This window comes from Puma concolor, chromosome E4 (assembly GCF_028749965.1).
Source record: "Puma concolor isolate L17-30 chromosome E4, mPumCon1.1.hap2, whole genome shotgun sequence".
NCBI lineage: Eukaryota > Metazoa > Chordata > Mammalia > Carnivora > Felidae > Puma > Puma concolor.
The window spans coordinates 62,254,914-62,271,231 of NC_141683.1; the positions used below are offsets into that span (position 1 = coordinate 62,254,914).

General features: G+C 40.5%; 1 protein-coding gene across 1 annotated transcript in view; it reads left to right on the plus strand.

Annotated features, from left to right (window-relative positions):
* The first annotated feature begins 474 nt into the window (after nt 1-474).
* Nucleotides 475-16,318, plus strand: part of KMO (kynurenine 3-monooxygenase) — a 57,699-nt gene continuing 41,855 nt past the window's right edge. Inside the window, 1 exon segment of the mRNA XM_086693489.1 lies at nt 475-600. Within this exon segment, the coding sequence (XP_086549615.1) occupies nt 547-600 (54 nt within the window). The 5' untranslated portion in view covers nt 475-546.

Sequence of the window (16,318 nt, forward strand, 5' to 3'; positions counted from 1 at the left end):
TTAAAGACAGTCTGAGAGGACCCTCCATGTGCTTGTCCTTACTGGTCTTAATGGCAATAATCCATGCACAGTTGGATTATGACTGTGTCACAGTTGTGACACGAAGCCACCTGTCTCTCCTAGAGAAGCATAAGATGCTTTGGGACTTCAGATGAGGGCAGTTTCATTCATGGTTAGTCATGAATGAAAATGAAAGTAAGAATGCATGCTTTAGAAAAAGAGGGAAAGCCTCAACACTGTACTTTAAAGAAAATCCCCTGTCTTACACGTAAGGTAGAGAGTGGGTGTCTTCACTTGGCTGGATTTTTCAAAATTTGGTTATTGCAATGAATTCTCTTTTTTCTTAAAGCTGAACAGTTTGTGCTTTAGGCTACTAAGGGGTTAAATGCTATACTCTAAGTTCAAGGGGAATTAGCCCTGCTCAAATCGCTGCTGGTTAACACAGGCAGGGCTCTGGGCAATATAAAGGCGGGGAAACCAGCGGCCAGGAGACACAGCTTCCTTTGTGACAGGAGCTACAACAATTATAAAAACACTTGGGCAGTCATGGAATTATCTGATATTCAAAGGAAAAAAATAGCTGTCATTGGTGGTGGCTTGGTAAGAATCTATTTGGATATATTATTCCTGTTAGTGATATTGTATTAGTTGTCGTTATTCTTAATAATTATTATAAATCACTTGTACAGATTGTTCATCTTCTTGTGGGACCTTTCTGATATTTAAAGACACCTACTTTAAATGTGGTATCGGTTTTCATGTGCTGTTTCTTAGGAAAGGAATTTTATTTCCATGAGGTACAAAAGTGTCTGTCTTCCCTTATCATTTCAGATTAGCATTTCCTAAAAACAGAAAATAGAGCAAATTGGATTTGATTTATCCCCATGTTGACTATGTTTATAGAATAGATATTAGGGTAAATAGTCATTTTAATCAAAACATTTGCCTCATCTGGTGAATAACTCAGTTTATATTGTCTAATAATAAGAATAAAAGCTAATGCAAAATCATTATGTTGGATGTTTGCAAGTTATTTGAGTAATTCGGAGTAGCACCTATTTGGTCGCCTGACTTACTTGGCTTGTCCAATGGAGCACGTAAAGTGATAGAGTGAGGGGCTCCCATGTCACTGAGCAAATGAGATTAACCTGCAAAGTCTTGCCCCACACCTAAAAAATGGGGGTGGGGGTTCTCTTCTGCAGCCATTGTTATCTTTTTTCTTTTCTTTTTTTTTTTTTTTTTAAAGATTTTTTTTTCAACGTTTATTTATTTTTGGGACAGAGAGAGACAGAGCATGAACGGGGGAGGGGCAGAGAGAGAGGGAGACACAGAATCGGAAACAGGCTGCAGGCTCTGAGCCATCAGCCCAGAGCCTGACGCGGGTGACGCGGGGCTCGAACTCACGGACCGCGAGATCGTGACCTGGCTGAAGTCGGACGCTCAACCGACTGCGCCACCCAGGCGCCCCGCAGCCATTGTTATCTTAACAAAGCTTCTTCTGTTTACTGTGGGGCTGCCTGAAGTAAACTATATTGTTTTCCTCTCTCAACGGAACTCCTATTTTGGAATAAAAATATCACTACTAGTAAAAGCTTAATCATTTTGTTTTCACCTTTGCTGTAATCATTTGCAGGCTTTTAGCTCATAAGAATTCGTTCATTCATTTACTCAACAAAAAATTTCTTAAGGGCCTAATATACACCAGACACCGTTCACGGCTGCATATAGATTAGTATAGTTTATACCACACATATATTTACATAGTATATGACAATTTTGTCTTTTGTTCTGCCTTCGCTATGATCTTTCCTCAAAGTACTGTGACAGAACATTTCTGGTTCTAAATTTCAAGATGCTAAGGAATGTTGTCACATGCCATGTTGGTAAATACACGTGACATATGTTGTCATTTCTTTATACTGGGCTTCAGTCTAATTCTTTCCTATCAAAATGTTGCATAAAGTGAGAATTCATGTATTCAGTGCAATGGGATTGAGTGCACACTGTTTGCCAGCATTGTTTTAGTTACTAGGAAGACAGTGGTGAGCATTCCATGGAGGTGAAGGAGAGTGGAGGAGAAAACAAATACATCATTTCAGTGAGAGATAGACCCTGTAAAGAAATGCAAATAGGGCAAAGCTGTAGAAAGTCCTCACGAGTGTCCATTTAGAGTGTGGTCAAGGGTGGCCTTGCGGAGGGTCCTGAATAATAGAAGGAAGCAACCATGTGAGGGGCTACAGAAAGCATTCCAGGCAGAGGGAAGAGCCTGAAGGGGAATGCTGAGGTGTTAAGGAGCAGACAGGAAGGCAGAAAGAACAAGGCTGGAGAAAAGAGAGATGAGACAGCCAGATCCTCCAGGGTCTTAGAGGGCGAGGCAAGAAGACTGGAGTTTACTCTGAGCACAATAGGAAACCGCTGGACCACTTGAGGCAAGAAAGTGAGTTCTGATTTGAAAAGATTCCTTGAGCTAGTGTGAGGAGAAGGCCTGGAAAATGTTAAGACAAGATAGACCCATTAAGAGGCTGTTGTGTTTGTCCAAGCCTTGGACGAGGGTAGCAGCCGTGACACCTCTTAAAATGTCGCTTATCAAAGGGGAGATAACTATGTGGTTGCATATATGATTTTGGAAGGCATAAAAGTGTGACTGTCATCTGTGCATTTCTCACTGAATAACATTTAAAGTCTTCATCATGCAGCCACTTCACTATCTGGGCACAAACATGTGCTAGAACATGGAAGACATGTATTAGAAGCAACTAAAATTCCTCTGCAAAGGAATTCTATCTACCTTATTATGCAGGCTCATACCCAGGAATCATGTTTGATTCCTTTTTTTTTCATTTTATGCAAACGCCTTTTCTTTTACTCCCCTAGTAAGCCTTAGTGATTTTCTTTTTTTTTTTTTAATTTTTTTTTAACGTTTATTTATTCTTGAGACAGAGAGAGACAGAGCATGAACGGGGGAGGGGCAGAGAGAGAGGGAGTCACAGAATCGGAAGCAGGCTCCAGGCTCTGAGCCATCAGCCCAGAGCCTGACGCGGGGTTCGAACTCGCAGACCGCGAGATCGTGACCCGGGCTGAAGTCGGACGCTCAACCGACTGAGCCACCCAGGCGCCCCAGTGATTTTCTACTCAAAATCGATTTCATCTCCGGCCATTGCTACCATCTCAGTCCAGGCCATCATCATCCCTCATCCACCTCCTGTGTGAGCCCCCAGCTTCTCCTCTTATCCACAGACAGTTCATTCTCCACATAGCAGCCACAACGGTCTGCTTTGATTTAATTTATTTTTTTATTCTTGAGAGAGAGAGAGAGAGCATGAGCAGGGGAAGGGCAGAGAGGAAGACAGAAAGAATCCCAAGCAGACTCTGCACTGTTAGCATGAAGCCTGATGCGGGGTTCGAGCTCACGAACTGTGAGATCATGACCTGAGCCAAAATTAGGAGTCAGATCCTTAATCAGCTGAGGCACCCAGGCTCCCCCCACAATGACCCTTTTAAAACATAAGTCTGGTAATTATCACTCTTCGCTAATACCTTCCAATGGTATCCCCTTGCAAATAAAATAAAATCCAACTCTTTACCAAAGGTCCTAGTTGAACTGAGCCTGTCTACCTGCCTGGCTTCACCCTTTCCCTGTTTTATGTTTTTAAATATTATCTATCAGCAACCCAAAATACACACTTTGTTTGTTCTGGGTTTTAACCTATTTATTAAATGTCAACTCCAACTACAATATATAAGCTCATATTTACCAATGTATTCCAGTGGCTGGAACCATGCCCTCACTACTGAATGTTATTATTTAGTTAGTATTTGATAGATGAATAAATAAGAGGGATGAAAATTCTCTTAAGGATATGAGCATGAAGGACATGTGACAATGGACGAAAGCTTGAGTATTGAGCATATTATGAAAAAAAGGTATTAAAGCAGTTCAAGAAGGTTAAATTACATCCATAGAGGACAAGTTAATTTTCTTGCCCATATTCTTTCTTGTGTCTTTTTGTTCACTTTCCAATTCTCTTCTTGCCCATGGGCCATATGCTAGTACTTTCTACCGTCTACCACATTGAAGGCTCTCCCTAGCCCCTAGGGGGAAAATTGCAACATAGTTAAGAGCTTTCACTTAGAAGTCCAAAGAAAACAGTGAATTCGACTTTTTTTCTTTTTCTTTTTTCTTTTTTTTTTTTTGGTCCAGTGGTGGCCTTACCTAGTGAAAAGTCACCCTCTAAGAATTGCCCTTGCCTTGCTGTAAGTGGCCGTCTGATCCTGTGATAGACCAATTAATTTCTTTTCTTTGAAGACAAGCCAAATCAAAGAGGTCAGAAGGAATCCACAGATAAATGAAGGAACTCTCATTGAGAAACTAAAGATGAAAGAAACTAAACCCTGAAAATTTTACAAAAAACCTTAATCTGAATATTTAGAAAAATCACTGTACGATTTAGACATTTTCCTCTTTCTGTGACACACTGCTTCCTAAACCCTTCTCCTGCAGATGGGATTACCTCCTGGCAGCTGAGGGATCAACCCATAAAGTCCTCTTGCCTCCTGGAAATGCCCACAGGGTTTTGTTTGCTTTTATCATATGCTGCATTCTATACAAGTCATTGATATGCATGGGTTATTTCCCCATGGAAGACATTTAACCTTCTAATTCTTGATATTGTCTTATCTTTGGGTCCTGCTCCCTTCCCTTTTATAAAGGTTATCCCAGTGCCTTATACTGTCAAACACACTAACATGTTTTGTGTGTTTGAGTTTGCTTTCAGAAGAAAGTAAGGAATCATGCATTTACAACTTGTGGGCAATCAAAAGAAAGACAATGTTTTCCATCAGAATGGTGTCATAAGGAATGTCATCCTTGAAAAAGGATTTGAAAAATAACCTCTGTGTTTCAGGCTACAGGTGTAGCTTTCCAATTCTAACAAGTTAGCCTCAGGGGAAAAAGCCCATAGAATCTTCTTTATTCTGTGTTATGTTTTCTGGTTTTTTTTTTTTTTTTTTTAAGTTTATTTTGAGAGAGAGAGAGAGAGTGAGAGCACAAGCGAGAGAAGGGCAGAGAGAAAATCCAGAGCAGGCTCCACACTCTCAGCGCAGAGGAGGATGCAGGGCTCAAACTCATAAACCGAGACATCATGACCTGGGCCGAAACCAAGAGTTAGCCGCTCAACCAACTGAAACTCCCAGGTGCCCCTATGTTTTCTCTTTTTGTAAAGTGACAAGCCAGTGAAGTCAAAAGAAAGTCTATCTAACCTGTCCAGTGTCCTCAAGCTATGTTCATCCTCAGGTCCTTGGTATTCAGAAATGCTGCTTCTGATGACTATTATCAGTGTTTAGCAATATGATAGAAATGGCCGAGCCGAAGGGCACTCTTTGGGTGACAGCTACAGCTCCTTGAGGCCTCGTTTTCTGTGTGAAGCCAGGAGCATTAGCTGAAAGAACTACTGAGGATTCCAGGCTCAGCTGTCACCACTGTTGAATGTGCCCACTGTTGTAGCACACATTCCAAAGATGTATCGCAGGGTGTCATTGAAGGATTTCTTCTGTCTCCTCTGCTGATAAGCAACCCCACTACACATTGTTTTGTGATTCATTCTCCCTATGATTGTGCTAGCAAAATTCTCCTTGAAAAGGTATTTAGAGGTTAAAGTCTTTCAAAATAGTCGATTGAGGAGAATAGCAAATTTTATGACTTGTTGTCCATAATCATGACCTGTCCGCTGGTATTCAAATCAGGTTAGTGGCCTCTGTTGATGAAATTGCCTTAGAAACAACTGATCCTTGACTCTAGGAGAGGGTGCGTGTCATGTCTATAGATGTCAGGTTCCCTCATGGATTTATAGGCTTAAAGTGGTCTTGAGGCTATATTGGCACAAGAATGTGTTTCTGTCCTGTATTCTTGGGATCTTTTGACCTCACCAGGCACTCTTCGCTCAGCTGATTGCAACAGAAGGAGCATTTGGTAATGAGGGGACTATAATCACTTGGGAGGACAGGAAATACCACAGAACACCAGATCGCTACCTCTTTTAACTCTAAAATTTGACTGCTTCCTTTTCACACTTTCTTACCCACACACCTCTAGCTTTGTTCCCAATCTGGTCTTGACAAAAGTAGAAATCAAATGTCACCTAGAATTTTTACTTTTGCCAAATATCCTAGATACGTCTAAACCGTCGATTATCTATAATCTTAGGTCAAGGCCTATAGATAGCCTGGTTCAAGTGCACACTTTTTATTTTCTGCAAATGTTAACAAGACAAACCATGTAAAGAACATAATTACTATGAGCCTTTATTCTTATTCTTATTTTATTAATATGAAAGTAAATAAAACTCTATTCACTCTACTCTTGACTTCTACTCCCTAGTCACCGAAACCTATATATGAGAAACGCTCATTTCTGCACTAATATCTATCCCTTCTTAAAATTTTTTAAAAATGTTTATTCATTTTTAAGAGAGAGCATGCGTGCACATGAGCAGGGGAGGGGCAGAGAGAGAGGGACATAGAATCCGAAGCAGGCTCCAGGGTCTGAGCTGTCAGCACAGAGCCCAATGCCAGGCTTGATCCCATGAACCAGGAGATCATGACCTGAACTGGAATTGGGCACTTAACCGACTGAGCCATCCAGGTGCCCCCACACTAATATCTATCTAGCACCTTCTACAAACAGGAGTGGAGTGGATTTCTCTGTGGCTGTAGAAGTCATCCTGAATTTGCTCTATGGCTAGGGACAAGTTTTGATCTGACTCTGTAGCTTTCCTCAGCCTCTTTTCTAGTTCTCCTTGTGCTTTGATCCCTCTCATCCAACAGGTTTATGATTAGTATTTAGCTGTATCTCTAATTCTCCAGGAGGTTTGACTAACGCTTTGAGATTTTTTTTTTTTTTTTTTTTTTGCTACCCAGACTCTTTTTTTTTTTTTAATTTTTTTTAACGTTTATTTATCTTTGAGACAGAGAGAGACAGAGCATGAACGGGGGAGGGTCAGAGAGAGAGGGAGACACAGAATCTGAAACAGGCTCCAGGCTCTGAGCTGTCAGCACAGAGGCCGACGCGGGGCTCGAACTCACGGACCGTGAGATCACGCCCTGAGCCGAAGTCGGACACTTAACCGACCAACCCACCCAGGCGCCCCCCCCCCCCCAGACAGACTCTTAAGGTGCCTCATAAACTACACTGTTACCTATGTAACACAGAGTTTGATCATTCACCCCTCAGTTTGCTCATTTACTGCTGTGTGAGCAGTACCCGCAATGGAACCAACATCTTTAGGGAGCTCAAAGCTTAACTGACTCGAAGCTTAACTGTCTGTTTTGCTTTCCTTATCATTTGTCCCCAAATACTTTTGGACAGTTTGTCCATGATCCACACATACATCTGTCCACTCAAAGAGAAAAGTCCTCACATATGAATGATTGTTGTCCCCTCATATATAGGGATCACTCACTGTTGGTGGTGACCTAACTTGGTACTTCTTTTCTGGAAGACAGTTTGAAAAACTCTGTATCTATCAATAGTCTTAAAAATGTGTGTGTGTGTGTGGGGGGGTGGATTTCAGAAAGCTGCACCAGCTATTTCGCTCTCGAAGCTGGCCTCAGAGAGGTATTGCCTTCAGAGGAACAATTATCCTTCAACCTAAGAGAGATGAAAAGCAATTAAGAATCTTTAACGTGGTCTCTCAAAAACACCAAGTCTGGGGAAATTCAAAACCTGCAACAAAACCTTAAAAATAATCTTGTCCCACACACTCTCAGTTTCTTTCACCTGCTTTGTAGCTACTCCAAAAACAAAACCAGAGAAGATCAGGCAAACTCCTACAACAGTCTAGGCTGTCAGCATCCTCTCCCCAACTTATTTCAGACCCCCTTCTTTCTCTCCACTCTATCTGCTTTCATTCCGCTATTATCTTTATTCCTCCCTGGTGCTAAGACCCAGGAACCAATGGGGCACCATTTCATTATCGCAATTTTATCAAAAGAAATAAATGGGTGCATTATGATTGTTTATAATCCAAAAAATTAAAATACTTTAATGTCCAAATATAAGGGCATTGCATACAAGGTAATGTAAAGCAATTATTTTAATATTTTGATTTAAAATATTTTCTGGGATTTCCTGGATGGCTTAGTTGGTTAAGCATCAGGCTCTTGGTTTCAGCTCAGGTCATGATCTCACCGTTCATGAGTTCAAGCCTTGCATCAGTCTCTGTGCTGATGGTGCAGAGCCTCTTTGGACTTCTCCCTCTCTCCCTCTCTCTCTCTGTCCCTCCCCTGCCTATGCTCTCTCTCTCCCAAGATAAATAAATAAAACTTCATAAATAAATAAAATAAATAAAGTATTTATGACATGGAATATATTCACAGTATACTATTAATTTTTTAAACAAAATAATAAAATAAAATCTACAATATGCTACCATTTTTAAGAGAAATATTATGTTTTATATACATAGAAAATTTTAACACTGGTTCTTCCTGATGGTAAGAGTGTGGAAGATTAGTTTTTTCCTTCACATTTATCTGTGTTTTTTAACTTTTTTATTTAAAAATGTTGAGTTCTTACTAAGTATCAGGTATTGTGGCTTGGACTAGAAATAGAAAGAGTGATAAAACATGAGTCTTCCCAATATCATTACTCTCTGGGCACTTACAGCCTATGGGAAAGTCTGACAGGAATGTAAGTAACTAATTCAGTTCATTGTGATTGATATTAAAACACATATATTCATACAGATATCTGCAGAATTATAGATTCTCCTCTTTTGGAGGAGGAGAGGCATCAAGAAAAATGGCACTGAGAACATGAGTCTTGAAAGAAGGCTAAGCATTTTACAGATACAGAAAGCAGGAAAGGACAGTTCAAGTAAAGGGAACATTATATTCAAAGGCATGGAGTATAAAAACGCATGGCGTATTCAAGAAATGTGCAGTAACTTTGGTATGCCCAAGACAGAGAATGGCAAAAAAATGAATTGAAAAGAGAAGTTGGGGTCACATGTAAGAATCTTTTAGTTCATGTTAAAAATTTGGGACTTTTTTCTGCAGACTTATGAGGAGCTAATAAAGGATTTTAAGACAAAAAAAAAAATTCATCCTCTAATTTTTGTCTCCTAAGAGACACCCCGGCCAGTGTGGAGTATGGCTTGAATAGGTAGAGACTGGGAAGATTCTTGGAAAACCATCACAGTAGTCCAGATGAAAGGTCATGACTTCTTTAGAGAAGTGTCTATTCATGTCTTCTGCCCATTTCTTCACTGGATTATTTGTTTTTCAGGTGTGGAGTTTGGTGAGTTCTTTATAGATTTTGGATACTAGCTCTTTGTCCAGTATGTCATTTGCAAATATCTTTTCCCATTCTGTCAGTTGCCTTCTAGTTTTGTTGATTGTTTCCTTTGCACTGCAGAAGCTTTTTATCTAAATAATCCAGTGAACAAATGGGCAGAAGACATGAATAGGCACTTCTCTAAAGGAGACATCCAAATGGCCAACAGGCACATGAAGAGATGCTCAATATCACTCCTCATCAGGGAAATACAAATCAAAACCACACTGAGATACCACCTCATGCCAGTCAGAGTGGCTAAAATGAACAAATCAGGAGACTATAGATGCTGGAGAGGATGTGGAGAAACGGGAACCCTCTTGCACTGTTGGTGGGAATGCAAATTGGTGCGGCCACTCTGGAAAACAGTGTGGAGGTTCCTCAAAAAATTAAAAATAGATCTACCCTATGACCCAGCAATAGCACTGCTAGGAATTTACCCAAGGGACACAGGAGTGCTGATGCATAAGGGCACCTGTACCCCAATGTTTATGGCAGCACTCTCAACAATAGCCAAATTATGGAAAGTGCCTAAATGTCCATCAACTGATGAGTGGATAAAGAAGTTGTGGTTTATATATACAATGGAATACTACTTGGCAATGAGAAAGAATGAAATGTGGCCTTTTGTAGCAACGTGGATGGATGTGGAAAGTGTTATGCTAAGTGAAATAAGTCATACAGAGAAAGACAGATACCATATGTTTTCACTCTTATGTGGATCCTGAGAAACTTAACAGAAGTCCATGGGGGAGGGGAAGGGAAAAAAAAGTTACAGGGAGGGAAGGAGGCAAACCATAAGAGACTCTTAAAAACTGAGAATAAACTGAGGGTTGATGGGGGGTGGGAGGGAGGGGTAAGTGGGTGATGGGCATTGAGGAGGGCACCTGTTGGGATGAGCACTGAGTGTTGTATGGAAACCAATTTGACAATAAATTTCATATGAAAGAAAGAAAGAAAGAAAGAAAGAAAGAAAGAAAGAAAGATCATGAGGACCCTAGAAAGAGAATGGAGACTATGAGTAGGAGGTCTATTTTGAGAAAGGTTCAAGAGGATCAATAGGCCTTGTTGCCTGATTAAATGTATATTGGCAAGTAAGAGGGGTGTTAAACATTCTCCGAAGTATCCTGGTTGGTTGAACTAGTGGGCAGAGTTGCCATTCTCTAACATGGAATCCAGAAGGTGGAGGTTTGAAGCCTGAGGGAGGGGAATAAGTTGTATTTGAGGCATGTTGAGATGGAGATGCCTGTAAGACCCCCAGGTAGAAAGAGGTTCACTAAACAGACACGAGTTCAGGAGAGGGATCAAGGCTAGAGAAAAAGTCCTAAGAACACTCACAGTAAGTGTGTGTGACATTCACTTTTTCATCATCAGAGGAGGACAATCAAGACTACTTCTTGGCTTCAAAGAACAAGTCCAGATGATACAGGCTGGAGAGTTCAGGCTAAGGCTTAAATATTAAAACATATATGCAATAGCACTCAATTCTAGCAGATGTAATCATTACTACTCAAGTATGAAGACATTTTTATGTGCTAATTTCACAGTAAGTGCAGTTAACAATCTGGTTCTTTTCATTACACTGATATGTCCAAAGATCAAATTCTTGAGAAATCAAAGTATCGTTCAATGAGTGGGAGATATAAACAGGCTTTTCTGTTTGGTGACAAACTTAGGAAGGCCTATGATTCTTAGGGAGAGTTTTATGTTTCATTAAGTCAAAAGTAGTCAACACCATTTAACATTACATTATCAGATTAATTTCAAACAGATAATAAAGAGGCATAAAATGCATGAAATTTTTATAATTATGATGCTCCTTCCTACTAGGGTCAGGATTTATAAATTAAAAGGTACAGTTTTCCTGAACAATCATTGCCAGAGAGGTCACATGAGAACCCGCAGAAACTTGGCGAATCTTCTTGCATAAAAATGAGACAGCTAAACACCAGAGATGCATACTTCAGTATTTACATAAAAGAAATTTTCAAATTTTTTTAATGTTTATTTTTGACAGAGAGACAGAGACAGAGCATGAGCAGGGGAGGGGCAGAGAGAGAAGGAAACACAGAATTTGAAGCAGGCTCCAGGCTCTGAGCCATCAGCACAGAGCCTGACTTGGGGCTTGAACTCATGAGCTGAGCCATGAGATCATGACCTGAGCTGAAGTCGGAGACAACCAAGTGAGCCACCCAGGCGCCCCTCAAACGATGTTTTTAATTAGTAAGTTAGGCATCAATATTATGGGCCAGGGTGGGGTCAAACATATGACTTGCGAAAAAGGAAGTCAGAAGAGACAGGAAAAGAAGGCAGAGAAACAGAAGAACAACGGGGTCAATCCATAATTATGTAACCAAGGAATCACCTCAGAGCTCTGTTTATGTACGAACAGGCTTGATTAGTTGTTATTAAAGCTTTTAACTTGCAAATTATTCTATGATCAAACAGTTTACTCTTGTGGACTTTTGGTGATTCAAAATAAATATAGAGACATTTCATAACTGTCTGCAAACTTAATAGAACCACCCTGTCTCCGTCAAGGCTGACCTCCAAGAACGCACATCATGGAAAGCCTGTGCTGCTCCTAGGTATCCTACCCTGCCCCATTTCTTCTCTCCTTTCACCTCTCTCATCTCTAGTTATGCTGAGAAACCAGCTTAACTGAGAGTCTGTGGTGGGCTCACAGTGGTTTACACACATTTTCCCTTCCATTTATATCTTTATGCCTTATTAGCTTTTTTGCCAGTGTAACAACTAAAGAAGGTGCTGACAGTTCCAATTAAGCACATTTTACAGAAGGTGAGAAGGGGAAATAAAGGTAGAATGAAAAAAGCACTTTATTAGCTATGTTACTAATCCTTCTAGCTGAGCTTGTATAACACCTACATATATATGAACACACTGTGGTCTTGCAGAAGACTTTTATTTACTTTTCTTCTTGTTTATTAATTATAATAAGAAGTAGTAACTCACCTCACCACTTAACACTAGAGTTAACACATTGCCAATGACATCTATCACCCTCTGTGCTAATTATAAACATTGCCCTGAATCTTGTGTTTATCATTCACTTGCATAAGTTCTATGTATATATGATATATTTATCTCCTATAAACACACATAAATAATTCACATACATGCTTCTAAAATTTACATGTATACATATATCTGTGGTTTAGGGTTGGTTGTCTTTATTTATCAGAGTGCCATGCAGAATGAAATCATCTGGGGCTTATTCTCTTCACTTATAGTACTACTAAAATATTCATATTACTTCCTTTCATTGTGTGAATATGCCATGATTTATTTTTCATTCCTCTTTGATGGCCATTTGGGCTGTTTCCAGTATTTTTGTTTGCCTGCTTTAGTTATGAAGAGTACTGCTCTGAACATTCTGACTTGTGCCCCCTAGGCATATGCCTTAAAGAGACATTGCAGATTTGTCAGATATATGAGTATTCAGTTTGACAACATCATCACTAGTAATGTATAAGAGTTTCCACTGGGCCTCATTCTCTCTAACACGTGATTTTTCATGAACCAAGATTATGTTTAATCCTATTGTGTCCACATCACTTGGCATTCCATCTCCCCTTGCCCCATGAGGAACCATGTATATGTGTTCAGTTGGCGAACACACAAGAAATGTTGGGTACTGGAGAGGGATCAATACCTGCCAACCTTAGAAAAGGCTGAAGAAGAATATCCACTCCAGGCAGCTTCCTCTCCCCAGATCCTGGAATCAATATGGGTCAAACAAAAGGAGCCTAAGAAACTCATGAAAGTAGACCAGTGGCCCCCCACTGGCTTGGAACTGAGTCTATTCTGAGCACAGTCACTGAGACTTGCTTTTACATCCTTTCTTGTAGCTGAGTTCCCAGGAAATGGATGAGGGCATTTCTTCCTTCTGTCTACTCTTAGATTATTTCCCACCTCAGGTTTTCACTGATCATTAGTCACCTAGATTGTGGCTTGTATGTGCTCCTTCTTTGACCTGTTTTCCCAATAAGGAAGATCAACTTCCACATTACTAGATGTAGCTTTATTCCAACATTCCTGACCCTGTTGGTCTCCTTATCAATATCCTTCCCAGTCTTGCTTTCCACCATAAAAGGAGCAGTTAGAACTATACACTGTGAAAGAAAGAGACATTTCTCAAGCCTTTATCTTTTTTTTCAGGGAGACTTAGTCCATTTAGGCTTTATTCACTTCTGTAATTGTTTTCTAATCTTCCAGATTTATTTTCACTAATACAAACTTATCACTACTATTGCCCTTACTAGATGTTCTTTAACACACAAATGAAAGGAATATAGATAGACAGGAAAGTTTTCATAAGTTGGAAGAGAGCAGAGAAGTAAGAAATTTAACATGTTTGTGTTTAAAAGAAGTAAATCAAAGGAGCTATAGTGGGGGAAAACTGAGTCTAAGGCTGTGCTGGAAAGAAGTTAAAAGTTATGGAAAAGATGTTAAGACACACAGTGTTCTGTGCCAGGCACCGAGTCATACTGGTAGTTGAGGCATCTTGACCACTGCTGAGAAAGTGATGCCAGAAATAGAGATGAACTCACTTCAGATCGAAGAATTGAAAGGAAAGCAATCAGATTGAGGGATTAAAAGAACAACTTGTAATGATCTCTTCAGACACATCAAATGCCAGCAAAGAATGTGTTCATAATTTCAATAGTGGCTACATGGGAAATAAATGGTTTATTTATTATGACTTTTGTTTAGAGCAGTTTTAGGTTCACAGCAAAATTAAGGGGAAGGTACAGAGATTTCCCAATATTTCCAGCTCCCACACATGCATCGCCTCCCTTGTTACCAGCATCCCCCACAAAATTGGGATATTTGCTACAATTGATGAGCCTACATTGACACATCACCATCACTCAAAGTCCGTAGTGTACATTGCAGTACATTCTGTGGGTTTGGACAAATGAATAATGACATGTATTTGCCATTAGGGTATAATATAGAGTGTTTTCAATGTCCTAAAAAATCCTTTGTGATCCATCTATTCATCCCCCACCCCAACCCTGGCATATTTATTTTAACAAAATAATTGAACAGGGATTCTTGGCTGGCCTTCCAGAATATTAAATATGTGAACTGCTTTGCAAAAAAATTAAATTTGAAACCTTTCTATGCACATAATGATTAAATAGGAGCAAAGTTTTAAAAATAACTATCATCAGTCTACAGAAATTGAATGATACGAAGGAAGTTTCGTGGCCACAGTATCAATGAATGGTGACAGGAACCCAAGCTTGAACCATTGGATTATTTAAAACAAAAACAAACAAACAAAAAACAAACATAGGTGCTTAGATGTGAAGGTGATTTGGAGCAGAGTAGGAAACACTGGCATGGAAGAAATAGAAGGCAAGGACTCGTGTTAGCCTGTGCCTGCTCCTGTACTGACATGCCCTGAACACTGAGCTGGTGCACGGCCCTCTCCTTAGCTCCTAAACCACCAGGGAGCTGCTGAGAACCTCTGAGGCCTCCCACCTCTGGGCTCCTGGAGGGAACCGTGGGGAGTACCCTCTCCCAGATGTGCCCCCATCTAGCTCTGTGATTCCTCTCTCCAACTTCTCACTGCTACCTTCCCTTCCAGAGGGTCCTCTGGATGTCAGTTTTATGGTAAGCAAAATTTCCAGTGTGTTCACTTTACTTGTTGACTTTCCCCTGAAACTCCTGGCTTTAGTTTAAAACTTGCGGCCTTCTCCCACATCTTGAGTATGTCTGGATGGGGAGTTGGCATGGTATCCTTACTCTACACTGCAACTTCTGGACTTGTAGGCTTCCGTGTTATTTGCAAGCCTTCTGAGGCTTGTGTCATCTACTTATACTCCATTCTGTTGTTGTCAATCAACCTGAGTCACTTCCCCCCAGTACTGAGGATTCCAGCACTTTCACATAATCTTTTTTCTAGATCCCAGCTCCACCATTCACCCTGAGGGACTATCAACATTCACATGGTTGACCCATGCAGTTCCCTAGCCCCTTAATCTTTGAACTGCATGCTTCCAGTTTCTTCAATTTCCACCATACTTCAGCCTCCAAGTCCCATGACCCGTGTTGGACTTGGACCTTGTCATCCCACAGCACTGCTCCATCTAGGACAACAGAGCCAGACCTTGGACTCTGATTAAAAACCTCCTCACTCCCTCACACAGTTGCCTCTACTACATCTGCTCTTCACAGGGACCTCCTACTTCTCCCTGTTCGGGAGCCTTCTGCTGCTTTCCTTGCATTTCATCCAACTTGGTGGTTACTGTCCATCAGTTCAAATAAAATCTTCAAGTTTTTGCTTTCCATCCCATCCAAATGGCCAAAACCCACCCTTCCTTGGTTCCAATGGGTTTCTTCCTCTGCACAGTTCAGTGCTGCAAGAAAAAATACAACCTAACCTCACATCTTGGTGCCACTATAAATTCAGTCTTCATCTTCAACTGTATCTCCAATGGTATCCAGACACACTTCTATTTTATTGATAAAGCCCTCATATTCTGGAACCAGACTGGATCCATTTGAATCTCCACATCAACTTCAGCACTCACTAACTGTGTAAACTTAGGTAAGCCATTTCACTTCTCTGTGCCTCAATTTCTGTACGCATGAGACAAGATAACAACAGTACCTCCTGAAGGAGGTACATGGCTGAAGTGCAGATTAAAGGAGTAGAGCAGTATACATCATGACCACTTCAAGGGCACTGTCCATCATCAGTATTGTTTCCTAAATCAGATTTGTTTCATTCTCTCTAGTAGTTACTTTTAATGTTTATCATGTGCATCTTCTACTTAGAATCCTCCTCCTTCAGTTACATTTTTTCTCCTGGAAGTCATACCCTATCCCACTCCACACCCTTAATTTGACTTGAGCCTCCTTCCTCGGTACTCTCGTAGCTGAACTTCCTCCACTATATTGTTGATCACCTTGTGTGGTAATTGACTGTAATCCCCTTGAGAGGCCTGGTATATC